General features: G+C 40.4%; 1 protein-coding gene across 4 annotated transcripts; it reads right to left on the bottom strand.

The window, feature by feature from the left end:
• Positions 1–236: 236 nt before the first annotated feature.
• On the bottom strand, positions 237–22,381 carry Gemin8 (gem nuclear organelle associated protein 8). 4 transcript variants are annotated; one of them, XM_027946498.2, is made up of 4 exons: positions 22,246–22,381; positions 13,770–13,804; positions 12,225–12,678; positions 237–1,226 (listed from the first exon to the last, which is right to left on the bottom strand). In XM_027946498.2, exons 2-4 carry the CDS (start codon positions 13,779–13,781, stop codon positions 970–972), a joined length of 723 nt encoding a protein of 240 aa, XP_027802299.1. In that variant the 5' UTR covers positions 13,782–13,804; positions 22,246–22,381; the 3' UTR covers positions 237–969. The 4 variants fall into 4 exon arrangements, with proteins under 4 accessions (XP_027802299.1, XP_027802296.1, XP_027802298.1 ...); XM_027946495.2 differs by having other exon boundaries at positions 13,770–13,810; XM_027946497.2 differs by lacking the exon at positions 22,246–22,381 and adding an exon at positions 18,190–18,371 and having other exon boundaries at positions 13,770–13,810.
• Between the last annotated feature and the right edge of the window lie 121 nt (positions 22,382–22,502).

A 22,502-nucleotide genomic window follows, 5' to 3' on the forward strand; every position in this document is an offset into this window, starting at 1 on the left:
TGCTCTCAAATCTATATGACTTTCAAGCTCTGTAGAGAAAACAAGATAACAATAATGTCAGGTGATTTTCATTCCAGTAGAGTAGCAGTTGGCAAACTACCACCTGCAGACCAAACCTAGCCCTCAGCCTGCTTTTATAAATAAAGCTTTATTGGAACACAGCCAAATCTATTTGTTTATGTACCATGTATAGCTGCTTTCACACTATAAGGGCAGAGATGAATAGTCACAATGCAGACTATGTGGCCTGCAAAGCCAAGAGTATTTATTCTTTGGCCCTTTACAGAACATGCAGGCTGACTCCTGCATAGAAAGAGGTGGTATTTGTCTCATTGCACATTCACATCAGTTTCAGCAAGGATTAGAGGAACTACATTAGGAGAGAACGTCTGGCTTATTTAAAGCATTTGTGAAGTTCAGGCAGGTTAAAAGAAAACGTAAGAAGGCAAAATGGTAGGCAGTTATCACTAGGCAAGAATTTTTAATGCACTGAACACTATTATTGACATTAAAAATGAGTGGAATGATGATTTTTTTTAAACCAGGGATTGAACCCAGAGGCACTTAACCACTGAGCCACATCCCCAGCTCATATTTTTAAATTTAGACACAGGGTCTTGCTGAGTTGCTGAGGCTGGATTTGTACTCCTGATCCTCCTGCTTCAGCCTCCTGAGCTGCTGGGATTAGAGGCGTGTACTACTCACTAAGCCTGGCTCAAAATGATCATTGTGAGAGAAGATACTTCATGTTGGCAATAGTATACATCCTGCTTACTTCCAAGTGGCTGACATTACATCCTCCTTCTGATGGTCCACCAGGATTTTGGTGACCATGCTGTATCTCGGTATAGAGGCCTCTTTCCCTGAGAATTGTATAGAAGAGAGATGATGGGAGTGCGTCCGGGAGGGAAAGGGTGAGGCTGGGGACTGTCTTTAGGGAGCATTCCCTGGGGGCTCCGTGCCCAGGATTCAGAACTTGAGGGGAATGACAGGCCAGTACTTGGGCTGCTTCCTGTCGCAATGTTTGTCGAAGCTCAGTTGCACAGCGGCCTCCATGGCCTGGATCTTGGCAGCGCTCTCTCCATATAAGCGCTTCATCTCGGCCTGGCGCCGCTCTCCAGGCCTCTCACTTGGGGGCTCCACCGAGCGCCGGGTGTTGTAGTACAGGCCATGATCAGCATTCACGTAGTCATCTAGGCGCTCTGCGTCCAGCTGCTGCTGCCGCCCTAGAAGTACACCTGAGCATGAGCATGCATGAAACACACGTGCACACAGACACAGGCAGAAGAGCAGGATGGTGAATGCTGCTGCCTGTGGCCCTGAGGCCCTTTGGTCTTCCCTCCCCAACCGTGAGATGGGGCCCTGTTGTGCCTTCTCAGTAGCCCTCCAGATCCTGAGGCATGACCTATAGATTATTATCGTCTACTTAGTTATGAAGCTCACTCTTCACTTTCTAGGGATGATCATACACTGATAGAAATGGTAAAGAGCCTCAAGGACACTGGTCAGTCTGATCCACCAAACCTCTGCAGTGTGCCCTAAAAATATAGAAGACAAATGAAACCACCTGGGTTTCCTCTCATCATCTGCATGGCTACCTCCAAACCTGCCAACCAGGAATGGATGAGGGTGCTCGCCTGCTTTCAAACACCATACCAGGCCAACATAGGAACAAAAAGCTTCCCGGAAAGTCCAGAGTTGCAAGAAGCAGTACATATCACCACAAATGAGGTGGTGGTAGGGGGAAATCACTCCTCTGAAAGAGGTTATTGATTTTAGGCAAGCTGGAAAACAAGCCCTAGTAAGTCCTGCCAGCACCCATGATCCAAGATCCTTCCACAGATGCAAAATGCAAATCATACCAGCAAACAAAAGGTTAAATGAGCCCGTGCTTGCTAAAGATAAAAGAGCAAGGAAATTGCAATTCTACAAATAGATTTAAGATCCCCAACTTCTAATCTTGCTATATTAACAAATTTGCCACCAGGGGTTGGGTGGGGGGGGGGGTTCCTCACTGGGATTTGACTTTCCACCTCTAGCCTAGGTAGAACTGCAGTGCAAAGCATATAATGGTATGTATAAATATCTCTGTATTTTTAATTCTACTAATTTAAGTGGATTCCTGTAAAGCAAGAAATGCTTTATTCATTTTGCCCTCGTTCTACTTTTTACTATAGCAAGTCCCAGGATCATCATTTTTATTCTTATGTAAATACCAACATAAAAATGTCAACAAAAGAATGCTGCATAAGGTAGAATTTAGCCAACTCACATAGATTTTGTAAGTGACTCTGTCAAGAGAGAAATTGATAGCAGAAAGTACATTATCTGTAGCCACTATTGTTACCAAGAGAAATGCCACTAGATAAGGAGTGAAGATGGCTGTAGGGGAATAAAACAATGATATAAATCATTCTTTCCTTGTTGCTCTTCTCTCCACTTAGTACCTGGAAAGGAACACAGTAGTGAGCTAATCAACTGTGAAGGGAAAGATATTTATAAGGCTATGCACTGTCACTCTCATAAATCCCGTTCTTTATAAATATCACCTTGGAGTTGGAGAGAAGGAGTTTTACAGACTCGGAAACATTATTAAAAATGGATAAGGCCACATGTATGTGGCCACTGCTGTCTTAGTACATCTGCAGTTTGTTTTCCTCACACAGAAGTAATACCCGGATAAACCAAATGACTGTCAAACAAAATAAATGCCCGATGACTATGATCTTACCCACAGAAAAGAGATATGATTGACTTATTGTGAAATGCAGAAACAAACTAAAAATATGGGCCGAATACGCAAATGAATTAGAGGTCAACAAGTGTTTGATTCCAAAGTTTGGTCTTTTTGCCAAGTTTGAAGAAACATCACTATTTATGCTATTCAGTTCAAATTCTATGCCCTTCTCAAACTGAGTTCTGTTGAACAGTGTGAGAGTAGATGAACTGGGTCCTAATTAGGCAGAAAAAAATGGCCATTTCTACACATTTTTCTGACTTCCAAGCTAACTTCCAGGGAGAGAAAAATAAATGAAGCAGTGGGTTAGAGAAAAGCACTGTGTGGTTGCTGTGCTACTTCTAAGACCCCTGTGTGTTCCTGGCGCTGAAGCTGGGGTGGGGAAGGAAGCCCAGCTGCATGCCAGCTTCTCCCTGGGAACATCTCTGTCTTTCTCTTGCCTCTCTCTATCCTGGGTAGGACTTTGAAGAGAAGCTTAGCTTGTTTGGTATTTGCAGAAGGAAGAAGAAAGATGCCTAGGGCACTAGTGGGCAGTTACAGACTGGTAAGGTATGTCTAGTCACTAAGCCTTTCACACTCACCTCTTATAAAAGTCATAGGAAAAGTACTCTGTAAAACCCTGGCCAGGCAGGGGTGGGGCTGATGGTGGCCCTTGGGCTTTCCATTAAAGGCAGAATTTGACTGAAGGATCTCTTATTCAAGGAGTATTCTGAAGGCCTGACATTTCCACATTAGCACAACAGAGTCACTCTGCCACGTATGAGCACCTTAGATATATTACCGATGCTTTGGCTCGTGTCTTGTCCACCCAGAAAAGATGACCCCACACATGTGGTGCTGGGTGCCTCAGAGCCTCTGCATCCAGAGGGCAGAGCCTGCAGTAAGACATTCCCAGCTAACCATGGTATTACTCTCAAATTTGTCCCAAGACTATAATCCGCTTCACTGACAGATTCAGTGACACAACAGATGTTCGAGTGCTTGTCTAAATCTGAGTCTGTGAGTTTAGATGTTTTAACAAACACCAGGATCTTAGCTGTTTAATAAATGTTGCTCTTAGTTGGCCATTAGGGTACGTGAATTTAGCCTTTTTACTTCTGCACCTTTATTCTTTTTTCCTTAAAATCGAAAGTGGTTATAACTATGCTTTTTGTTACTCTTCTAACAAAAACTATCTCGTGGATATTAAGTAGGCATGCGGATTACATGGAGAGATGATGTCTCTTGGTGCTGGAGTTTGTGAGAGAAACCTAATGTTAGCGTGTGGCAAGCCCAGTGCAGTCAGGAAGCCTGTGCATTTGCTTGTGTGTCACCAGCATGAGATTTTATTCTTAATCAAGTTTGTACAGTGTGAGAACAAAAGAAAGACAGAGCCCCATGCTCCCAAATCTCAACTTGTATTTCCTTCCCATTCAGGCTTCCTCATGAAAATTTAAGGCTCAGCCTGGTGTGATGGTGCATGCCTGTAATCCCAGCCACTCAGAAGTCACTAAGTTAGGCAGTAAGGCAGGAAGACTGCAAGTTTGAGGATAGCCTGGGCAATTCAGTGAGCCCTGTCTTAAAACAAAAAGAAATAAAGAGGGGTAGGAATGTAGCTCAGTGGTAGAGCACCTAGTACCCACCTTCACAGACACAAAAAAATTTTAAGGCCCAGCACTTATCCCCTCCCTGCCTCTTAGGAGATTTGTAAGTTTCATGGTTTCTTGCATAGTGGATATTGGATTTTTTTCTTTTAATTGAATCCAGTGGTGCTTAATCAGTGAGCTACATCCCCATTCCTTTTTACATTTTATTTAGAGACAGGGTCTTGCTGAATTGCTTTAGGACCTCACAAAATTGCTGAGGCTAGTTTTGAACTCGCGATCCTCCTGCTTCAGCCTCCCAAGTCACTGGGATTACAGGTGTGCACCACGGTGCCTGGATGGATAATGGATCTTAAAACACTGACCCAAAGGGTTAAAAGCCTGTCATCTGCCCTGACAGATATATAGGTGCTTGTGGTGTGCTTTGTAAGGACCATCTATGAGGCACTATGTCACCTTTATTGACTGCTGCATGCCTGGCTCTGGTAGGACACCATGCCTAATGCAAAGCAGGTGCTCTGGAAATGATTATTAAATAATGCTCCAACAAAGGTCATATGTTATTTGTTTTTAAACAACTCTTCCTTTCAGATGCTGTCAAAGAAAAAAGATGATAAGCCAAGGACAGAGAAATAAATGCTCAAATCTCACAAGTACCAGGCAAAGCTCCCCTGCCTGTGGGCTTCTCAGGGCCTCCATGGCAGATGGCAGAGAGGCACCAATGAGTAGGGGTTGGACCCTGATCCCAAATAACCTAGTTGCTTTGCCTCTACTTACTCATAAAATTAAGAAAGAAGAAGTTTCAAGGTTGCATTAGAAATTTGAAAAACAGTTGGTTTAAAGTCAACTACCACAGGGTGTGGTGGTGCATGCCTGTAATCCCAGCTACTTGGGAGGCTCTTAAGTTGCAGGCCAGCCTCAGCAACTTGGCAAGGCCCTAAGCAACTTAGCTGGATCCTGTCTCAAAATTAAAAAAAAATAAAAAGGGTGGTGTTCAGTGGTAAAGCCCCTGGGTTCAATTCCCAATGCCCCTGCCCCACAAATAAAGTCAACTACCCTTAGACTGGCTGTGTGATGATGGTCATGGCTAGCATCAGAAAGTACTTTAGTGTATCCTGACTAGGTGACCAAGTCAACTTTAGAATGGAATATCTGAGTTTGAAGGCCTCCACTTATTCTACTTATTTCTTCCTTCTTCCTCCTTCCCATTGACAGAAAGAGTTCTCAATCACTGGCAGATTTTCTCCTGTCAAGGTAAGGTGAAGGCTCAACCATCTGGATGGAGAACCACTCAACTGAAGCAGAGAAGTTTCAACATCACACTTTGGATGTAATTGAATGGTTGTCTTGTCATGGACAGTTGTGTCATCTTATTGAAAATACCTGTAGGACTCCATATTACCAAGCACTTTTTTCTTGTAGGGTATGTGGCCAAAGGAAGTTATTTTACTACAAATCAGAAATAACTTTTTAGATTCTATTACAGCTTTAATATAGGGTTGAAGTGGATTGAATAATGTCCCCCCAAAAAAGTTCATGTCCACCCAGAACCTCAGAATGTGAGCTCATTTGGAAACAGTCTTTGCAGATAATAATTAACAATAAAGATGAGATCATACTGGATTAGGGTGGACTGCAAATCCAATGAGCGTGTCCTCATATGAGACAGAAAAGGACACAGAGAAATGAGGAAAGCCATGTACAGATGGAGACAGAGACTAAAGTGACACTGTCAACAAGCCAAGAAATGTAAGGGAACACTAGATGCTAGGAACAGCAAGGCCCTAGAGCCTTTGGAGCAAAGATGGCCCCGTTGACACCTTGATTTCCAACTTCTAGAACTGTAGGGAAAGAATAAATTTCTGTTGTCTTAAGCCACCAAGCTTGTGGCAATTTGTTACCACACTTCTAGGAAACTAATACAAGGATTAATATGCACACAGGGTTAAAACAAGAAAAATAGTCATGTACTATTAAGGAAAAACTTGACTGGTTTCTGTCTGGGTTTAGGATATATAGTCTTGATTTTATTTGTTTTTGGCTTCAATCTATATATCTACATGATGTAACCAATGTAGATTTATAGTCTATAAAGGAAAAAAAAAACCATGGGAAGTTACTTGGATTTTAGAGAATCTTACATAGCAGGAAAATATTCATTAAATATTTCATGGATAATTAGCCCAGAGGCAGAACATTTTAAAGGACAAAGCACTAAGGTAATGAGTGTTAAGAATGTTATTTCCCCTCATTTTTCTAGGATTAGCATGTCTCTCTGATGAGATTTGCTGCTATGTTGCCAAAATTAATGCTGGTAGCACAACCAAGGGAATGCATAAACTCGATTAGATCAAGAATGCCTCCATTCTGGCTCGTCAGCAACTTACTCAGAACACAGGCACTTGCCAGCTGAATGGGAGCCATTTTTGCTTGGTCTCCTCACCCTGTGTCCCTTGCTCCATGACAAATGTAATCCCCAAAATACTGGACAATCAACATTTTCACTTATACAATAAAAATACATCACACCCCCCTTCCACTTTTCTGTGACCTTTGATATCTATGGTCCCAATGACTGGTTTTATGAACATCTGGACAAGATGAAGGAGAAACAGGTGGGTCTGCAGCACACTGACTGAAGGCTCATTATGAAAATTAGAGTGAAAATCTTCTGACCTGGGTGCATGGAACACAATGGAGCAGCTGTGTCCCACAGGATGCATAAATGACACATGAGGGCCCTTTGGGAAGAACAGCACATTCTACACAGGGAGTAGACGCTCGTTCCAAACAGATTATCCCTTAAAGCCTAGAGCATGCTTTGTTTCTCCACAGCTATCCCACGAGACTCTACTCCTCATCAACATCAGTCTCGTGGACTAGACCTTGATATTCTTTTATGTATCATTTTAAGCTTGATTTTATCTCCTTTTCCAAACTGTTTTTAAGACTGTTACAGTCTGGGCTGGGGATGTGGCTCAGTGGTAGAGCACCTGCCTGGAATGTGTGAGGTCCTGGGTTTGATCTCCAGCAGTGCAAAAACAAAACAACACAACAACAACAACAAAAGAATATCCTATTCTATTACTATTTCCCTATTTTGAATCAACATCCATCCCTAAAACTGTGGGCACAACCCCAAGACAATAGGGCCAGTGTTTGTTTTAGAGGGCCTGCTTCTCTGTGAGGGATGATGACATTCACTTAGATTCTAAGTATTAGGAATATGGTCTTGTAGTCTCAACTGATGGCCATTTATGACTAAAAAATACTCTTCTTAGTCAATGATAACACTCTCCCTAAGAAATGACTGAAAAAACAGCTGACCTTGAAAACTTCACAACTGTTTACTTTATCATATTACCATTGAAGTTTTAAGTAATGGGAATATCTTGTTAGAAATGATGACACATAATATAATTGAAAGAATTCAAGTTCTCATTGTGCAAAAGGAGACTTATGCCACTTAACTGTTTTGTGTTTTTATTATTGAAAGCTATTAAATTAGAGGTTACCTGGAAGGGCAGCAATCACAAACAAAAATATGCTGTCTAGTCTGAAGGGTTTCATCCTAAGAAAGTATTAGGCCTCATGTGGCCCTATGGTAGTGAATAATACTAAAAAGTTAAATCTTTTAAATTTAGCTACATTTTCCCTTGCTAGTAATATTTTATAAAATCCTGTGTTGTCTAAATGATTCAAGTTCCAAGATGAATTGGCCTTCACTTATTTTTAGTACTGGGGATTTAAACCAGGGGTGCTTTACCACTAAGCCGCATCCCCAGACCTTTTTATTTTGACTCAGGGTCTCACTAGGTTGTTTAGGACTTAAGTTACTGAGGCTGGCCTCAAACTTGCAATCTTCCTGCCTCAGCCTCATGAGCTGCTGGGATCATAGGCTTGCATTACCATGCCCGGATAAATTGGCCCTTACTGAATAAGTAACTTCTCATTGTTCAAAGAGCAAAACAAAACAAAAACCTTTGCCAATTATTTGCACTATCCAGGTCCCTATCTCTTTTTCTTTTTTTTTTAAGGTACTGAGGATTGCACTCTGGGCTTCAAGCATACTAGCCAAGCACTTCACCGCTCATCTACACCTCCAGCCTTTTTTATTTTATTTTGAGACAGGGTCTTGTTAAGTTGCCCAGGCTAGCCTTGAACTTGTGATTCAGCTTCCCGAGTAGCTAGGATTATAGGTGTGTGTCACCATGCTTGACTCCCTTATCTCTCTTTCTCTCTTTGGTACTAGGGATTGAACTAGGATTGAAAGTAAAGGGCACTTTACTCCGGACCTTTTTTTTTTTAAATTTTGAGACAGGGTCTTGCTAAATTGCTGAGGTTGGCCTTGAACTTTCAAAGATGCTGGGATCACAGGTGTGTGCCACTGCACCCCTTATCTCTTTGTTAAAAGCTTTTCTGAATTGTGTTTGTTAACTAATCTCCATGAATATTTCTGGTGTATGTAGTGGGTTAGAATGGGCATTCAAATTACATGTGAATTCTATCCTTCTTGCCTGCTCCAAAGAACATGTGTCTATCCTGTACCCACCCAGAGTGCTGCCGGGGGGAAAAAAAATGCTAGTGACTTGTGGCCTGATATTTTCAATAGGAAAATAAGGTGCAGGATCAGGCCCTGGCAGCTTCTTCTAAAAATGACCAAGTCTTTGGATTATAGAGTCAGACACCATACCCTGTTCTCACCCTCACCAGACAACTCTCACATTTCCCAGGGACCTAATAATGCTTTCAGGGAAAGCTGCAGGACATGAAAGCATGGCAGAGACTCTAAGATAAGTAGTTTTGAACTGTGCTTTAACTATAAATTTTATTATTTTATTGGGAATAAAACAATGATATAAATCATCTGCAAACCCGGGGTCTCATATATGCTAGGGAAATGCTTTATTGCCCAGTCCTAACTGCACATAAACCTGAAGCTTCTGTGTTTGGTGCTATTAGTGATATGAAATGGGTTCACTTTCCATGTATTTTACTATGTTAAATGTCAAGTAAGAAAAAAGAATGTCAAGAATATCCTTGAAACAGAACTAAAAATTGTGTTAATGACTAAATTTGACAGATAGCAAGATTTTAATCCTTTCATGTTTTTCATGTTCTAAATCAGTTTAAAAGTTTGAAAGGTGCTGCCTAGAGCAGAAATATATGACCCCTTTGAAGCCACATAATGTCTTTATGAAAAATATGCAGACTCTCCACCAAGCACTAATCCAGGCATCAGAGCAAAACTGATGCATGGTTAACAATACATTTTAAAGGATTGGTTATTGCAACTAACCATAACAATTTACATTTATTGGGCACTACCTTTGTTGCAAGCACCATTCTAGTTACCCCTTCTTATATCATCTCATTTCATCCTCATAATAACCACCTGATTAATTAGGATCCCCATTTCACAGGTGAGGAGACTGAGGCACAGAACAGTGAGGATAGGGGCTCACAAGAAGATAAGAACTTCCGGCTAGTGAGTGGGGAAGCTAAGATGAAACCCTATGATTTCTTTTGGTTCTGGGATTGAACCCAGGGGCACCATACATCCCCGGCCATTTTTATTTTTTTATTTTGAGGGTCTTGCTAAGGTACTGAGGCTGGTCTCAAACTTTCGATTCTCCTGTCACAGCCTCTCAAGTCCCTAGGATTATAGGCATATGCTACCATGCCCAACTAGAAACCCTCTGATTTGAGTGGTTCTGCCATAACTCCCTCTGTATACCTCTGTATACTGTTCCTAATGATAATGTAAATATTGTAGAGTGAGGTTAAAGATGGAGATGGCAAACATTTTCATAAAATCCTCATTTTTGATGGTTTGCTATCTAGATTATATATGACCTTCAGGATGACTGAGGTTTATTCTCATTTTAATTATAACTTCTACCATAAAATATCAATCTCTGATGGGAAAAGTATGATATTTCACCTTCTGGCAAGCAGCACAGGAATAAGCCCTATCTCCATCACATTGTCTTTTTTGAAAGTTATAAAAATAGCATTCCAACCAAGTGTGGACATGTTCCAATATCTACTCTTCCTCAGTTGTATACTTTTAAATTAGACTAATGGTGCCTGGCATGGTGATGCTATAATCTCAGCTATTTGGGAGGTTGAGTCAGGAGGACTGCAAGTTCAAAGCGAGCCTCAGCACCTTAGCAAGACCCTGCCTCAAAATAAAAAATAAAAAGGTCTGAGGATGTGGCTGAGTAGTTAAGTGCCTCCAGGCTCAATCCTGGCACTGAAAAAAGTAAAATGTCTAGACTGATGGTTGTTCTGTATGAATTTTGAAAAACGGTAAAATTTGTTTTGGCAGATCAAAGAAAGAAATATACCTGAATCAGAAAGTACTGTTTTAAAAATATTCATTTGGATATTCTTTTTTTTTTTTTTTTGGTACTGGGGATTGAACCTAGAGGTGTTTAACCACTGAGCCACATCCCAGACATTTTTTATATTTTATTTAGAGACAGGGTCTTGCTGAGTTGCTGAGGACCTTGCTAAGTTGCTGAGGCTGGCTTTGAACTCATGATCGTCCTGCCTGAGCCTCCTGAGCCACAGGGATTATAGGTGTGGGCCACTGTGCCTGGCTCATTTGGATATAGTATATATCCTATTGGCAGTTTAATCAAAAGAATGAAAGTAAAAATAGTTGAAGGAGTAATTTAGTGAAGAATCACAGGCAAATTTCCTAAAGAATATAATACTTTACACCCAGTCCATTGCTTAGTTCCTGGCATCCAGTGGGGATCAATAAATGCTAGCCCATAATTAGGAAGATACAGATATTTTAAGATGGAGACCCAGGTTTCTCTGTTTCTCCTTATTAGAAAATTCTGCTGATAGTGGTGGTGCATGCCTATAATCCCAGCTCCCTGGGAGACTGAGGTTGGAGGTAAGTTTGAGCATACCTCAGCAACTTAGTGAGACCCTGTCTCAAAATAAAAAATAAATGGTCTGGGGATGCAGCTCCGTGGTAGAGTGCTTGTCTAGCAATGTGTAAGGCTCTGAGTTCTATCCCAAGGCTCATACACACACAAAAAAGAAAATTCTAGGTAAAATATTATACAATTTGACTGCACTTAAAACATTGAGATTCAATACTGGTTATAATAGGGAGAAAGTATTTTTATATTTGTCAGAGGTACTTAAAGTATAAATGGTCTAGTAAATCTTAGTAGGTCTTTGCAGCAAGGTATTAAGAAATTAAAAAAGAACATTTCTGCTTTCTAACTAAAGATTTAAGACCTTTACTATAATTCTCTAACTTGCAGTATGAGACCAAACAGGAAAACTGTAAGTTCTAGGCATTTTGTTATTCTGTTTAGGTTCACACTGATCTCTACACTGAAGGGAGCTATTTAAGATTCAGAAATGTCTCTGGGTTGTGTCCCAGAGAAGTGGCAGTCTCAGGGACAAGCCCTGGCACAGAAGAGGAAGCACAGGAAGTGGAGGCAGGCAGACATGACTTGAATCCTAACAGCAAATTACTCATTGTATAATTAACTTTTTTAAGGTTCACTTTCTTCATTTGTAAAATGGGTTTAATACCTTGAGGGACTACAGCATAGATCAGGGAATGCAGGCACACATGCACATATCCACTCCATCTGGCAGAATGTCTAAAGTTCAATAAATGGTAGAAGTAATTATTATTAGGATAAGCTCTGCTCTGGAAATAAAATAAATAGTCCTATACTAAAAACACTCTGGAAAAAAATATAATTGAGGTGCAACACCCCTGCAATTCTTCTAGGCTTAGGACTGGATTTGGAATATTACCTGCACCCAGTTGAAGAGATACAATAACTTGATATATTAGGTAAAAAGAAAGATGCAAAAGTCAGGGCAAGGAATGGAAGCATGAGGAAACAGAGGCTGGAACTTACTTCGCTCTTCTCTGTGTCTCTCTGTCTGTGCAAAGTACTGGCGGAGCTCGTCGGTGATTTCCATATTGCTCAGGTCACATTCTACCTCCTCGTCTGACTCCGACTCCATCTCTTCCTCTTCAAACAATGCTTGATCTTCTCTTGTAGGTGTCTGGCTCCTACTGTCACATGGAGGCTGTCCAGACCTTCTGTTGGGTGTATAACTGTAGTAGGAGTCCTGCCAGGCCCCATGATGGTCATAGAATGACTGTGGATATCCACCCTCATTGTCATAAGAGCTTTGGGGAAAACCTGCAGAAGGGAAGTACCATGGGAAACTGAAATAGGATTCCACGGCCTTCCTGTAGGCATTCTGGTGGCTTCGCATCCAAGCCATTGCTTGATGGTAATGCTGCCAATATCTTGCGTATACCGGATGACAATACCAAAGCTCAGTAGCTTTCGATGTCGATGCCTACAAAATGAAGACAAGCATAAGACAGCCACCAAATGGCACATCCTCAAGAGAAATCTTCAAACATTTAATCAACTAAGCAGCAGACATTACTAGTATTTATTAAATACCTACTCTACATGAGGATGTTACTGGGCCCAAAAGGGCATAAGATAGGTCTATACCTATAACAGAAACCAAGCATATGCACACTTGTTTTCTGCAAATGTGTATATCAGGTACCCATGGGACAATTAGTTCAAAGTTATGAAGGCTTATAATGTGGGAACAGAGGCTAATAATGGTCGTTTTTAAGTAAGATTTAAGGAGAGATGAAATAATGATCGTTTTTTGATAAGATGCAGGGAGAGAGAAAAAAACCAACACTTATCATCTTGGCCATCTCTACTAGCTCAAGTTAGAAATGACATGTCAGTTCTAACTGATGATCATGATAGCCTTTGGTTCTTCCTCTTCTGCTTCCTTTTTAACTGCTGATCCAGCTCACTCCTCAATGTCTGGGACAAGATGTATAGTAATGATGGTGCTTTTAGCTTTCTTTCTTTCTTTTATTTTTTTGGTACTGGAGATTGAACCCAGGGGTGCTCTACCACTGGGCTACATCCTCAGCCCTTTCTATTTTTTTACTTTAAGACAGAGTCTCACTAAGTTGCTTAGGGCCTTGCTAAGTTGTTGGGGCTAGCCCCGAACTTACAATCCTTCTGCCTCAGCCTCCCAAGTAGGTGGGTTATAGGTGTGCACCACAGTACCTGGCTTTGTTTTCTAATGTACACAGTGAGTATCCTTTATCCAAAATGCATGGGACCAGAAGAATTTCAGATTTTGGTGTTTTTTGGATTTTGGAATATTTACATAGATGTTACTGGTTGAGCCATCCTGATCTAAAAATCCAAAATATGAAATACCCCCAAATTTGAAACCCTTTGAGCATCATGTTGGTGCTCAAAAAGTTCAGGATTTTGGAGCATTTCAGATATTTGGATTTGTGAAGCTCAATCTGTATTTACTCAGTCTTCTCCATCATGGAATGGGAGCATCAAGAATTTAAAGACTAAATTTTTTAAAACTCATATAAAAAAAGGTAATCTTACCTCTGCTGCCATCTCTGTGAAAGTCCAAATGGGCACTGAAACTAGGAAAAAACAACCAAAGTGAGAACACGTGATCAGAACAGCTGTGGAATATTCATGGCCTCTTCTTGAATTGCAAAACAGCTCCTGAGAGGCTGCCTTTCTGTAGCACCAAGCCTGCTTTTTAAGCAACACACTTTCCAGACCCTGGCACCTGGGTTATGACCTTGTGGTCTTTGCACAAGAAGAAACTCTTCTATTGGAGACTCAACTGAGGTACCATGTCGATTGCCTTTGCCAAATAGTATTGCTCTGGCACAATTACTTCTTATCCCACTGCCCACCTACTTGTTGCGATTTATTGATTCACTGCAAGAAATACGTAAAGTTTAATCTGTAGCTGCACACTTTTGACAACTTATTTAAAATACATTTTTTTCCCCCTGTTCAGGGTTCGGAGCTATTAAAATGCCAGCCTACACCAGAATGTACTTTTACGAAAGTTAAACAAAAATAGCATTCTCAAATGCATGTAAATTTAAGCTTCTGTGAGACAAACCAATAACAATGTGATACCAAGCAAGTAGCTATTTAGGTTTTGAAACTTTAGTAATCAGATACTGAAGGAGTCCTATTTTTCCTACTTCACTGAAGTATAGGGAATAATTTAAAAGTTTCCAGTCTTTTTTTTTTTTTTTGAATTTTTAAGATGTTGGTGGATCTTTATTTTATTCATTTATTTATACGTGGTGCTGAGAATTGAACCAAGTGTCTCACACATGCTAGGCAAGTGCTCTACCACTAAGCCACAACCCCAGCCCCAAAGTTTCCAGTCTTAAGAAATAAATGTGACTTATTTTGTAATCTCTATCAGACTATTCAATATGGTTATGCTACAAACTAAGATGTCAAATTGATCACTTCTTTTTAAGATTTAGCCTGGGGGCTGAGGTTGTAGCTCAGTGGTAGAACCCTTGCTTAGCACATGTGAAGAACTGGGTTCAATCCTCAGGCACCACATAGAAATAAATAATATAAAGGTACTGTCTATATCTACAACCAAAACTATTTAAAGAAGTTTTTTTTTTTTTTTAAAGATTTAGCCTAAAGAGAATCATTTATATTCTCTCTTTTTTCCCCCAGTACTGGGGATTGAACCAAAGGATGCTCTATCACTGAGCTCATGCCTAGCCCTTTTGTATTTTTGTTTTGAGACAGTCTTGCTATGTTGCCCAGGCTGGCTTTGAACTTGTGATCTTCTTGCATACCGAGTAGCTGGGATCACAGGTGTGCACCTAGTTCATATTCTTTTAAAATATAACAAGCTTTAAAACGGGGTATTTTTAAGAGGACCAAAGTGACTTTCTATAAATTTATCTTAAACATAGCTCATATCTCTTTTTCCCTGTCCTAAATTCAGGTGCACAACATGCAATGAATGTAAACTGGGAAACAATTAACAAATAAAATAAAAAATGTAAAATGGAATTCACATTACTTTAAAGCTATAATTTAAAGGTTTAGAACATGACCAATGACCTGGAAACCCAGCTAATGGCTATGTGCTTTATAGGCTACTGAAGAAATGTAAAAAGTCAATACTTGGGTGTCTTACTACCCAAAGAAATAAAACTAATACAAATTAAATTATGGTAGAAATTAGTACATATTTGAGTGCTAAACTGTAAGGTGATTTTAAGTGTATAATTCACTAAAGCAAGGTTTCATATTTCTATCCTTGAAATCTGAATAGCTTTTGGAGAGCCTGCAGCACATAATGATATTAAAGTGAACTCCATGTGTGCCTTAATCAAATTTGTTTCATAGATTAACAAGTAGCACAGAAATTACATTTAAAAAGTCTAGAAGACATCTGTTTATCTTCTGGAAATTAAGAGTTGTGAATCTAGACTACTTTCCGTGCCCTATAAGGCAGTCAGAATCAGGTCAATTATCCTCAATTGGGAAATCAGATAGGCTCAAATATTTATAGTAAACACCATTGTGATGTGTGTGGTGGCATTTGCCTTTAATCCCAGCAACTTGGGAGGCTGAAGCAGGAGGACTGCAAGTTCAAGGCCAGCTTCAGCAACTTAGGGAGGCCCTAAGCAACTTGTTTCAAAAATAAGAAAGCAAAGGAGATGTGGCTCTGTGGCAAAGTACCCCTGGTATCAACACACACACACACACAAAAAAAAAAAAAAGGAAAAAAATTCCCACCACTGTGATTCAACACTACTGCAGACTAAATCCTGTTTTTTTGCACAGTTCTAGGGACTAAATCCAGGTGCTAGTGCATACAACCAAGGGCTGTACCACTGAAGTATCTGCCCAGCTTTTTTAAAATTTTGAGACAGCGCCTTACTACATTGCCCATGCTGGCCTTGATCTTGCAATCCTCCTGCCTCAACCTCCTGAGTAGCTCGGTTTACAGGCATGAGCCACCACAACTGGCCCCAAATATTGTTTTTATTTATATCTGGGAATATCCATTCTGGCATTAAAGGTATTCTGAAGGTTCATGGCCAAGAGAGGCTCCTTAGGCAGAACTAGAGGTTTAGGTACGGGTGATCACAGTAGACAACTGCTGAAGAGGCTGCTCAATGGCTCTGATTAAAAAGGGGGAAGGAGTTGGCCTGGGGTCCTGGCTCAGTAGTAGAGCGCTCACCGAGCATGCATGAGGCACTGGGTTTGATCCTCAGCACCACATAAAAATAAAATAAAGATATTGTGTCTACCTAAAATTAAAAAATATTTTTTAAAAAAGCAGGGGTGTGAGTGTGTGAAGGAGTGCCAATTTGAGGAGAGGATGCTTTTAACTTTGGTTCAACAGATAATCTGGAAGAAGTGCTGTGATCCATTGCTGCAGAGATTGTCCAGGCCCACTCAGCATTTTGGAAGAAAGAAGCCAGGAAAGCCAGCTGAGATGACTGAAGAATGCAGCTTCCAGCTTTCCAACCAGCAGTAGTTCAGATTCAGCCAAGGGAGCCCACTATCTATGGTATCTATCAGCTAAGGTACTAGGCCTTTTTTCTTTTTGTAGAGGGAAGGGATGCTAGACAAGTGTCCTATCACTGAGCCACAAACCCAGCTCAGGTGCTAGATTCCTTTAAGACCCAGGCCATGAAGAAAGATGAAATTATATTAATGATGGAATACAGGGAACACTGTTAGCAATTCTGCTTTTGGGTAACAGTAGCAGAGGAATTAAATTTGCTTTGGCTGCTGGGATACCTGTAATAAAATGTACTGTCATCCTCCAGCAAGTTTAGTATCACTGGAGCTATAGATCCAAAATGCTCATTTCACTCCTGGTTTTAACATTTTCTCTTCCCAAATTCCAAATGCTATTTGTCATATCCTTTTAAATTTTAAGTATTTTTTAAATCCCTAAAATCCTACAGATATTAAAATTAACCATTTTGAATAACTGATTTGAGTTTATAAATTAATCTCTTAAAAATCAAATAGTATTAAGTATAGGAAATCACATCTAAAGGAACAGCAACTTGCATGGAGCTTTATAATTATTATTACCTTGGTATTTCCAGTATTACTTGTTATTTTATGCTAGCATTTTTTTCTATAATGGTCCAAATAGCAAATATTTTAGGCTTGTGGGGCACATATAATCTTTTCCATAGTCTTCATATTCATCTCTGTTTTAAAAACAAAATGAAACACCAAACACCACACCAAACAACACTTTTAAAATATATAAAAATAATTCTTAGTTCCTTGGAAGAACAAAAGACAGGCTGTGAGCCATCTTTCGCCCTTCCCCATTTTATGATAACATATTATTAAGTTGTATACTGTGCCCTCAATACATTGAGCATTCTAATTGCTCCTCACTTTCCATTTAGAAACCAGTGGATTCTCATTTCATGAATTATTAGGCTTGGAGTAAGACTAGTAGAAGCAAGAGAACCAAATATCCACAGCAATCTTGGTGACTGATTTGTAATATTTTGGGGAAAAAATAGTCCCCATGGCTAAATAAGGAAATGGGGCCATTTCTTAAGGATCTGCATAGACACTTAGCCAGGCATGGTGGTACACACCTGTAGCCCCAGCTACTTGGGAGGCTGAAATAAGAGGATTGCAGGTTCAAGGTCACTCTGGGCAACTTAGTGAGACTGTGTCTCAAAATAAAATGAAAAGGGTTGGGGATATATAGCTCAGTAGCAGAGCACCCCAGGGTCAACCTCCAGTACCACAAAAGAAACAAAAAACCCCACAAACTACAGACATTAAAAACAAAAAAATGAACAAAAAACTTTTGCAAAACCATATCAATCCCTGGGGCTTAGAAAGCACTGACAGTGCCATGATTTCTGATGGAGACCCTGCTAACTGCCACTGCTAAACAGGACCACAAAATGACACAAAGCAGCATGGAGTTCTGAGTATCTATGCCCTAGGAGGAATCCATACTCACCTCTGCTGAATACCCAGGTTCATCAGCACCTATCAGTTTGTTTTTTTAGGGAAGAGGAGAACCTCCTCTGCAAATGGATCCTGTTATATTGAAGCTGGTTATTTTCTCCACCTAGACAGCTTAAGGAACTAAGTAGAATGCCTGAGTTTCTGAAAAGTCAACATTTAAATAATTCTAGGCATCAGAAAAACACTTCAGACATAGCCACCTCTCACAGAGAAGGAAGTTTGTGGCTGCAGCAGATTTAGACACCCTTTCAATGTTTTTTCATTTTATCTTTCATCCTCCCCTCCCCAGGTGGCACAAGCCTTGGTGGACTGAACAGCAACTTTTCTCCCAATGGGCTGGTGGGGCTGAGAAGAGATTGACAATGTCAGGGAAGGCCAGGATCCACAGCTCCTCAGACCCAGCAGCTCTTCCCAGTGAGCACAATGGCATAATAGTCACCACCCAGCTGAGCCCTGCTGAATATAGAGACCATTCATTGTCTGTCCTCAACTAAGAAGGAAGGAAAACCACAGGGATGGGTTATTCACTAAGCACTGCTGAGGCCTATCAAGACAGAGCCTCTGAATCTTGAGTGATATATTTCCCAGATGGCCTCTTTTAAAAAGGCATTTATTCTGCAGTGTATCTGCTTACTCTGGAAGATTATTTATTTATTTATTTAGAGCTGGGGATCACACTCAGGGGCACTCGACCACTGAGTCATATCCCCAGCTCTATTTTGTATTTTATTCAGAAATAGGGTCTCACTGAGTTGCTTAGCACCTTGCCATTGCTGAGGCTGGCTTTGAACTTGTGATCCTCCTGTCTCAGCCTCCCTAGCTGCTGGGATAACAGGCATGTACCATGGTGCCCAGCTTGGAAGATATATTTTTAAATACACAAATATATATGAAAAACAACAAAGAACTTCATAGTTTTCAATGGATGAAATGTGCCTATTTCCATCAAGTTACTAAAAAAAAAAAATTCTACATATAAGTAATGTGGTTTTGTTGAAAGGGAATGGCATCATATATACTTTTTATATTCTTATAAATACAGATCTAGGACATACCATGGCAACCACATACATAAAATGAAAATACAAATCCCACTCAAAACTATACCCAGTAACTAGATTTCCCTTTCTACCTCATCTCCTTGTTCCACTAGAATTGCGAAAACTAAATTTATGAAAACTCATTTGCTTTGACTTTTGCATAGAAACACAGTAAAAGTCAATCATTAAATCATTACTCTGGTCCTGAAGGTTGAACCTTCCTATTAGGATCCCACTGATCTGGCTGAGACAATCAGATAATTTGGGGATCTAATTAAGGCTCTCAATATATACTGTTCCAAAGAGGAAGGGAGTCCATAGGCGAAGTGAAGGTATGGAGAGAATTTGAATAACATAAATTGAGTCATGTGGCTCTAAGAAATATTTCTATACAGGCTAACTCTATCTGGAAGATGTCTTTCAATAAAACATATTGGTATGAACTTCAACTCAGATAAATAAATACAATAGGGATTTGTGAGAGCACTGCTTCCTGCCCCCACCTACTTGGGGAGCCTTGCTGCCACCCCTCGCTGGTTGCAGAGGCTGGCAAGCTCCTCTGGCTTGATGCCCTATGGGCTCCCTCCTGTGGCTCTGCATGATCCCTGCTTAGTTATTTGGACATCAAAGATGGCACAAGTCCCAGTGGCCTTGTTTCACCGGCAGGAAGAGTGAAAGCTCCATCTTTTGGCTGGACATGGGCCTGTTCAAAGAACACATGCCACTGTGTTTGCAAAACCTGCACTTCCCTATGACAGTCACTGTTAAAACTGAGGGGTGAGGGAGTCAAAAAGCTGTTTTTTTTTTTCTTTTTATTCTCTTAATCCCAAACCCCAATTTACCTTCTTCGGGATGTTGCACTAAGAAATGTTGTCACAAAGAAGGCATGGTGTGGGGAAGAAGATGGAAAGGATGTAGCTAACAATTCTTTTTTCCACACAATTGTCAATCCACCCACAGAAGGGCATTGTTTAATTTGTCAGCAAGGGTGATGGGTTTGTGAATGGATTTATTTGCAAGTTCACTGAGTCCCCATGTGATTGGCATCAGAGCCAGAATGCCACAAAAAAACAAAGTTACCCTCTGACTCCTGAGCACAACAGGAAATGGGAGAACTGAAAACTGGGATAACTAAGAAGGATATAATGGTCATAGTTTAAAAAAGGAAATGGAACTTTGTTTCACCAAAGGCATTTCTATCATACAGCAAAACCTGGAGTGATCATAAAAGAATAAGGGCTGAATAAGCAGGTATAGCAAATTAAGGACGTAGCAGCAAAAACCTTGACTAGTTTAAAAGTTTAATATCACTTTTCCATTTCCAGGGCCTTATTTCAAATTTACTTCTATAAACATTCATAGTAATTCCATGTTAATTTTTCTCTTTTCTAAATCCATATGATAGTCATTATGCCTCATATATTTGGGCACTCAAATAGAAACAGAATTTGCAATTTATTCCTTTTAAATTTCCCACTTTCCTTTCAGCATAAAATAATAGCTAGCATCTTCTGCCCCAGGATATTGTTGTAATTGCTGTTAAGATTGCCCATTTTATCCCTGTAACATTATTTCCTCTACCTCTACTTCTCCAAATTATTGAGGAACTCAAATAACTGACAATAAAGTCCCATGTCTTTTCAGGAAGCAAATATTTAAATATATTAATATGTTTTCGAGATATTTTCAATTTGTCCAACTTTTCTATAGGTGGACTCTCTATTATGGAAAAGTCGTTCCGAGAGCTCTGTACCTAGTTCGTAAACTCTCCAGCTCTAGCCTTAATTGTTAAGTCTTCCTCTATCCTTCTCATCTCACCCTATCCTTAAATGCGGGATCTTAAGAAATATAAATGAATCTTTCATTATCTTGTAAAATTTTTAGAAGAGAATTTCTGTGGAAATTTAGTTTGTATACTTTTCCAGCTAGCAGTGAACATAGCAATTTATATACCTTATTGTGAATTTGCCTTCAGTTATGCTTATCCAAGGGTAGTAAAAATCTTTTAAAATGTAGTTTCTGTTCACATAGCCATCCCAAAGGAGCTTTTAACTCTGATAAATTATACTAGTATAAATTGTATTTTTAAAGAGTGTCTGTCCTAAGCCCTACAATTCATGGGAGCCATGCGAGTAAATAACCCTAGAAGCCTTGTTTGTATTCTTAATCTTTAATCTAGATTTTTCAAGTAATATTGTTCTGATTTAAGGCGAATAACACCTGAATACAGAACCTATCTTGTTAATTAAATTTAGCAATCATTTCTGAAAACAATAAAATTGTTCAGAACCATTTTAACTGTACTCAGGATTTCAGAGCTAAAAACTTCTTTGGCCACTGATTCAATTCCACCTCATTATTACAAAGGACAAGTGGGCAAAGGTATTCTCTACCTCAATAGGTAAGGCTCATCAAAGATTGCAGCTGCCAAATGGTCTCAAGATAACTACCACCAAAAACTCCAACCTCCCAGAGGCTAAAGTGCAAGGGTAAAGGAAGAAAACATTTTTTTTTTTTTAAGTAGATGGGCCAATATCCTACATATCCTGCAAGGATATGTCCTGGGCGCTCTTCTATTCAGATATTGGAGTGGATGGGCAAAATCCGAATTCATCTACAGAGCTAGCATAACACGGTGATTTCCAGCACATTAAAATCACCTGGGGAACTTAAAAAAAAAAAAAAAAAAAAAAAAACCCACATCCAAGCCTCACTTCTAGAAATTCGGATTGAACTGGACTGGGACGGGGGCCAGGACATCAGAATTCTTAAGTCACCCAGGGATTGGGAAGCACGTCGGGGTTGAGAGCCTCTAGAACTAGTCTTCTCTAAAAATTAACCTGCAATGATTTAGGAATCTCTTGGGCCTCTGGGCCCACCTTTTGCCGCGGGATGCTGATGGTTACAATGTGACCGCCGAGCTTCCCCCTGCGCCTAGGAAGGCAGGCCCAGCGGCCATCAGGCTCCTCCCTTACTCCCCCAAAGAAACCCAGCCGACCCGAAGTCACCTCGTGGGCTCGCAGCTTGCAGATCCCGGGTGGTGGGCGAGCAGGGACCTATTTTTCGGTGGGGAGACAGGGATAATGAGGAGGGACTGTTGCCCGGGCAACTAAAACGCGGTTCCGAGGAGGATCCACGTGGCAGTGTCGCGCCGGAAGCCCCGCCTACGCCGTAGACGTCAGGTTCCCATCAAGGGCTACGCAATTCCGGAGACCGGCGCGGGATGGGAATCAGCTGCGTGGGGTGGAGCTTGGGGATGGTTGGT

This window comes from Marmota flaviventris, chromosome X, assembly GCF_047511675.1.
Source record: "Marmota flaviventris isolate mMarFla1 chromosome X, mMarFla1.hap1, whole genome shotgun sequence".
Lineage (NCBI taxonomy): Eukaryota > Metazoa > Chordata > Mammalia > Rodentia > Sciuridae > Marmota > Marmota flaviventris.

Coding starts and splice junctions, on each gene's coding strand:
- Gemin8 (XM_027946498.2), bottom strand. Junction 1,227..12,224: donor GAGACACAGAGAAGAGCGAA/GTAAGTTCCAGC, acceptor GTGTACTTCTAG/GGCGGCAGCAGCAGCTGGAC.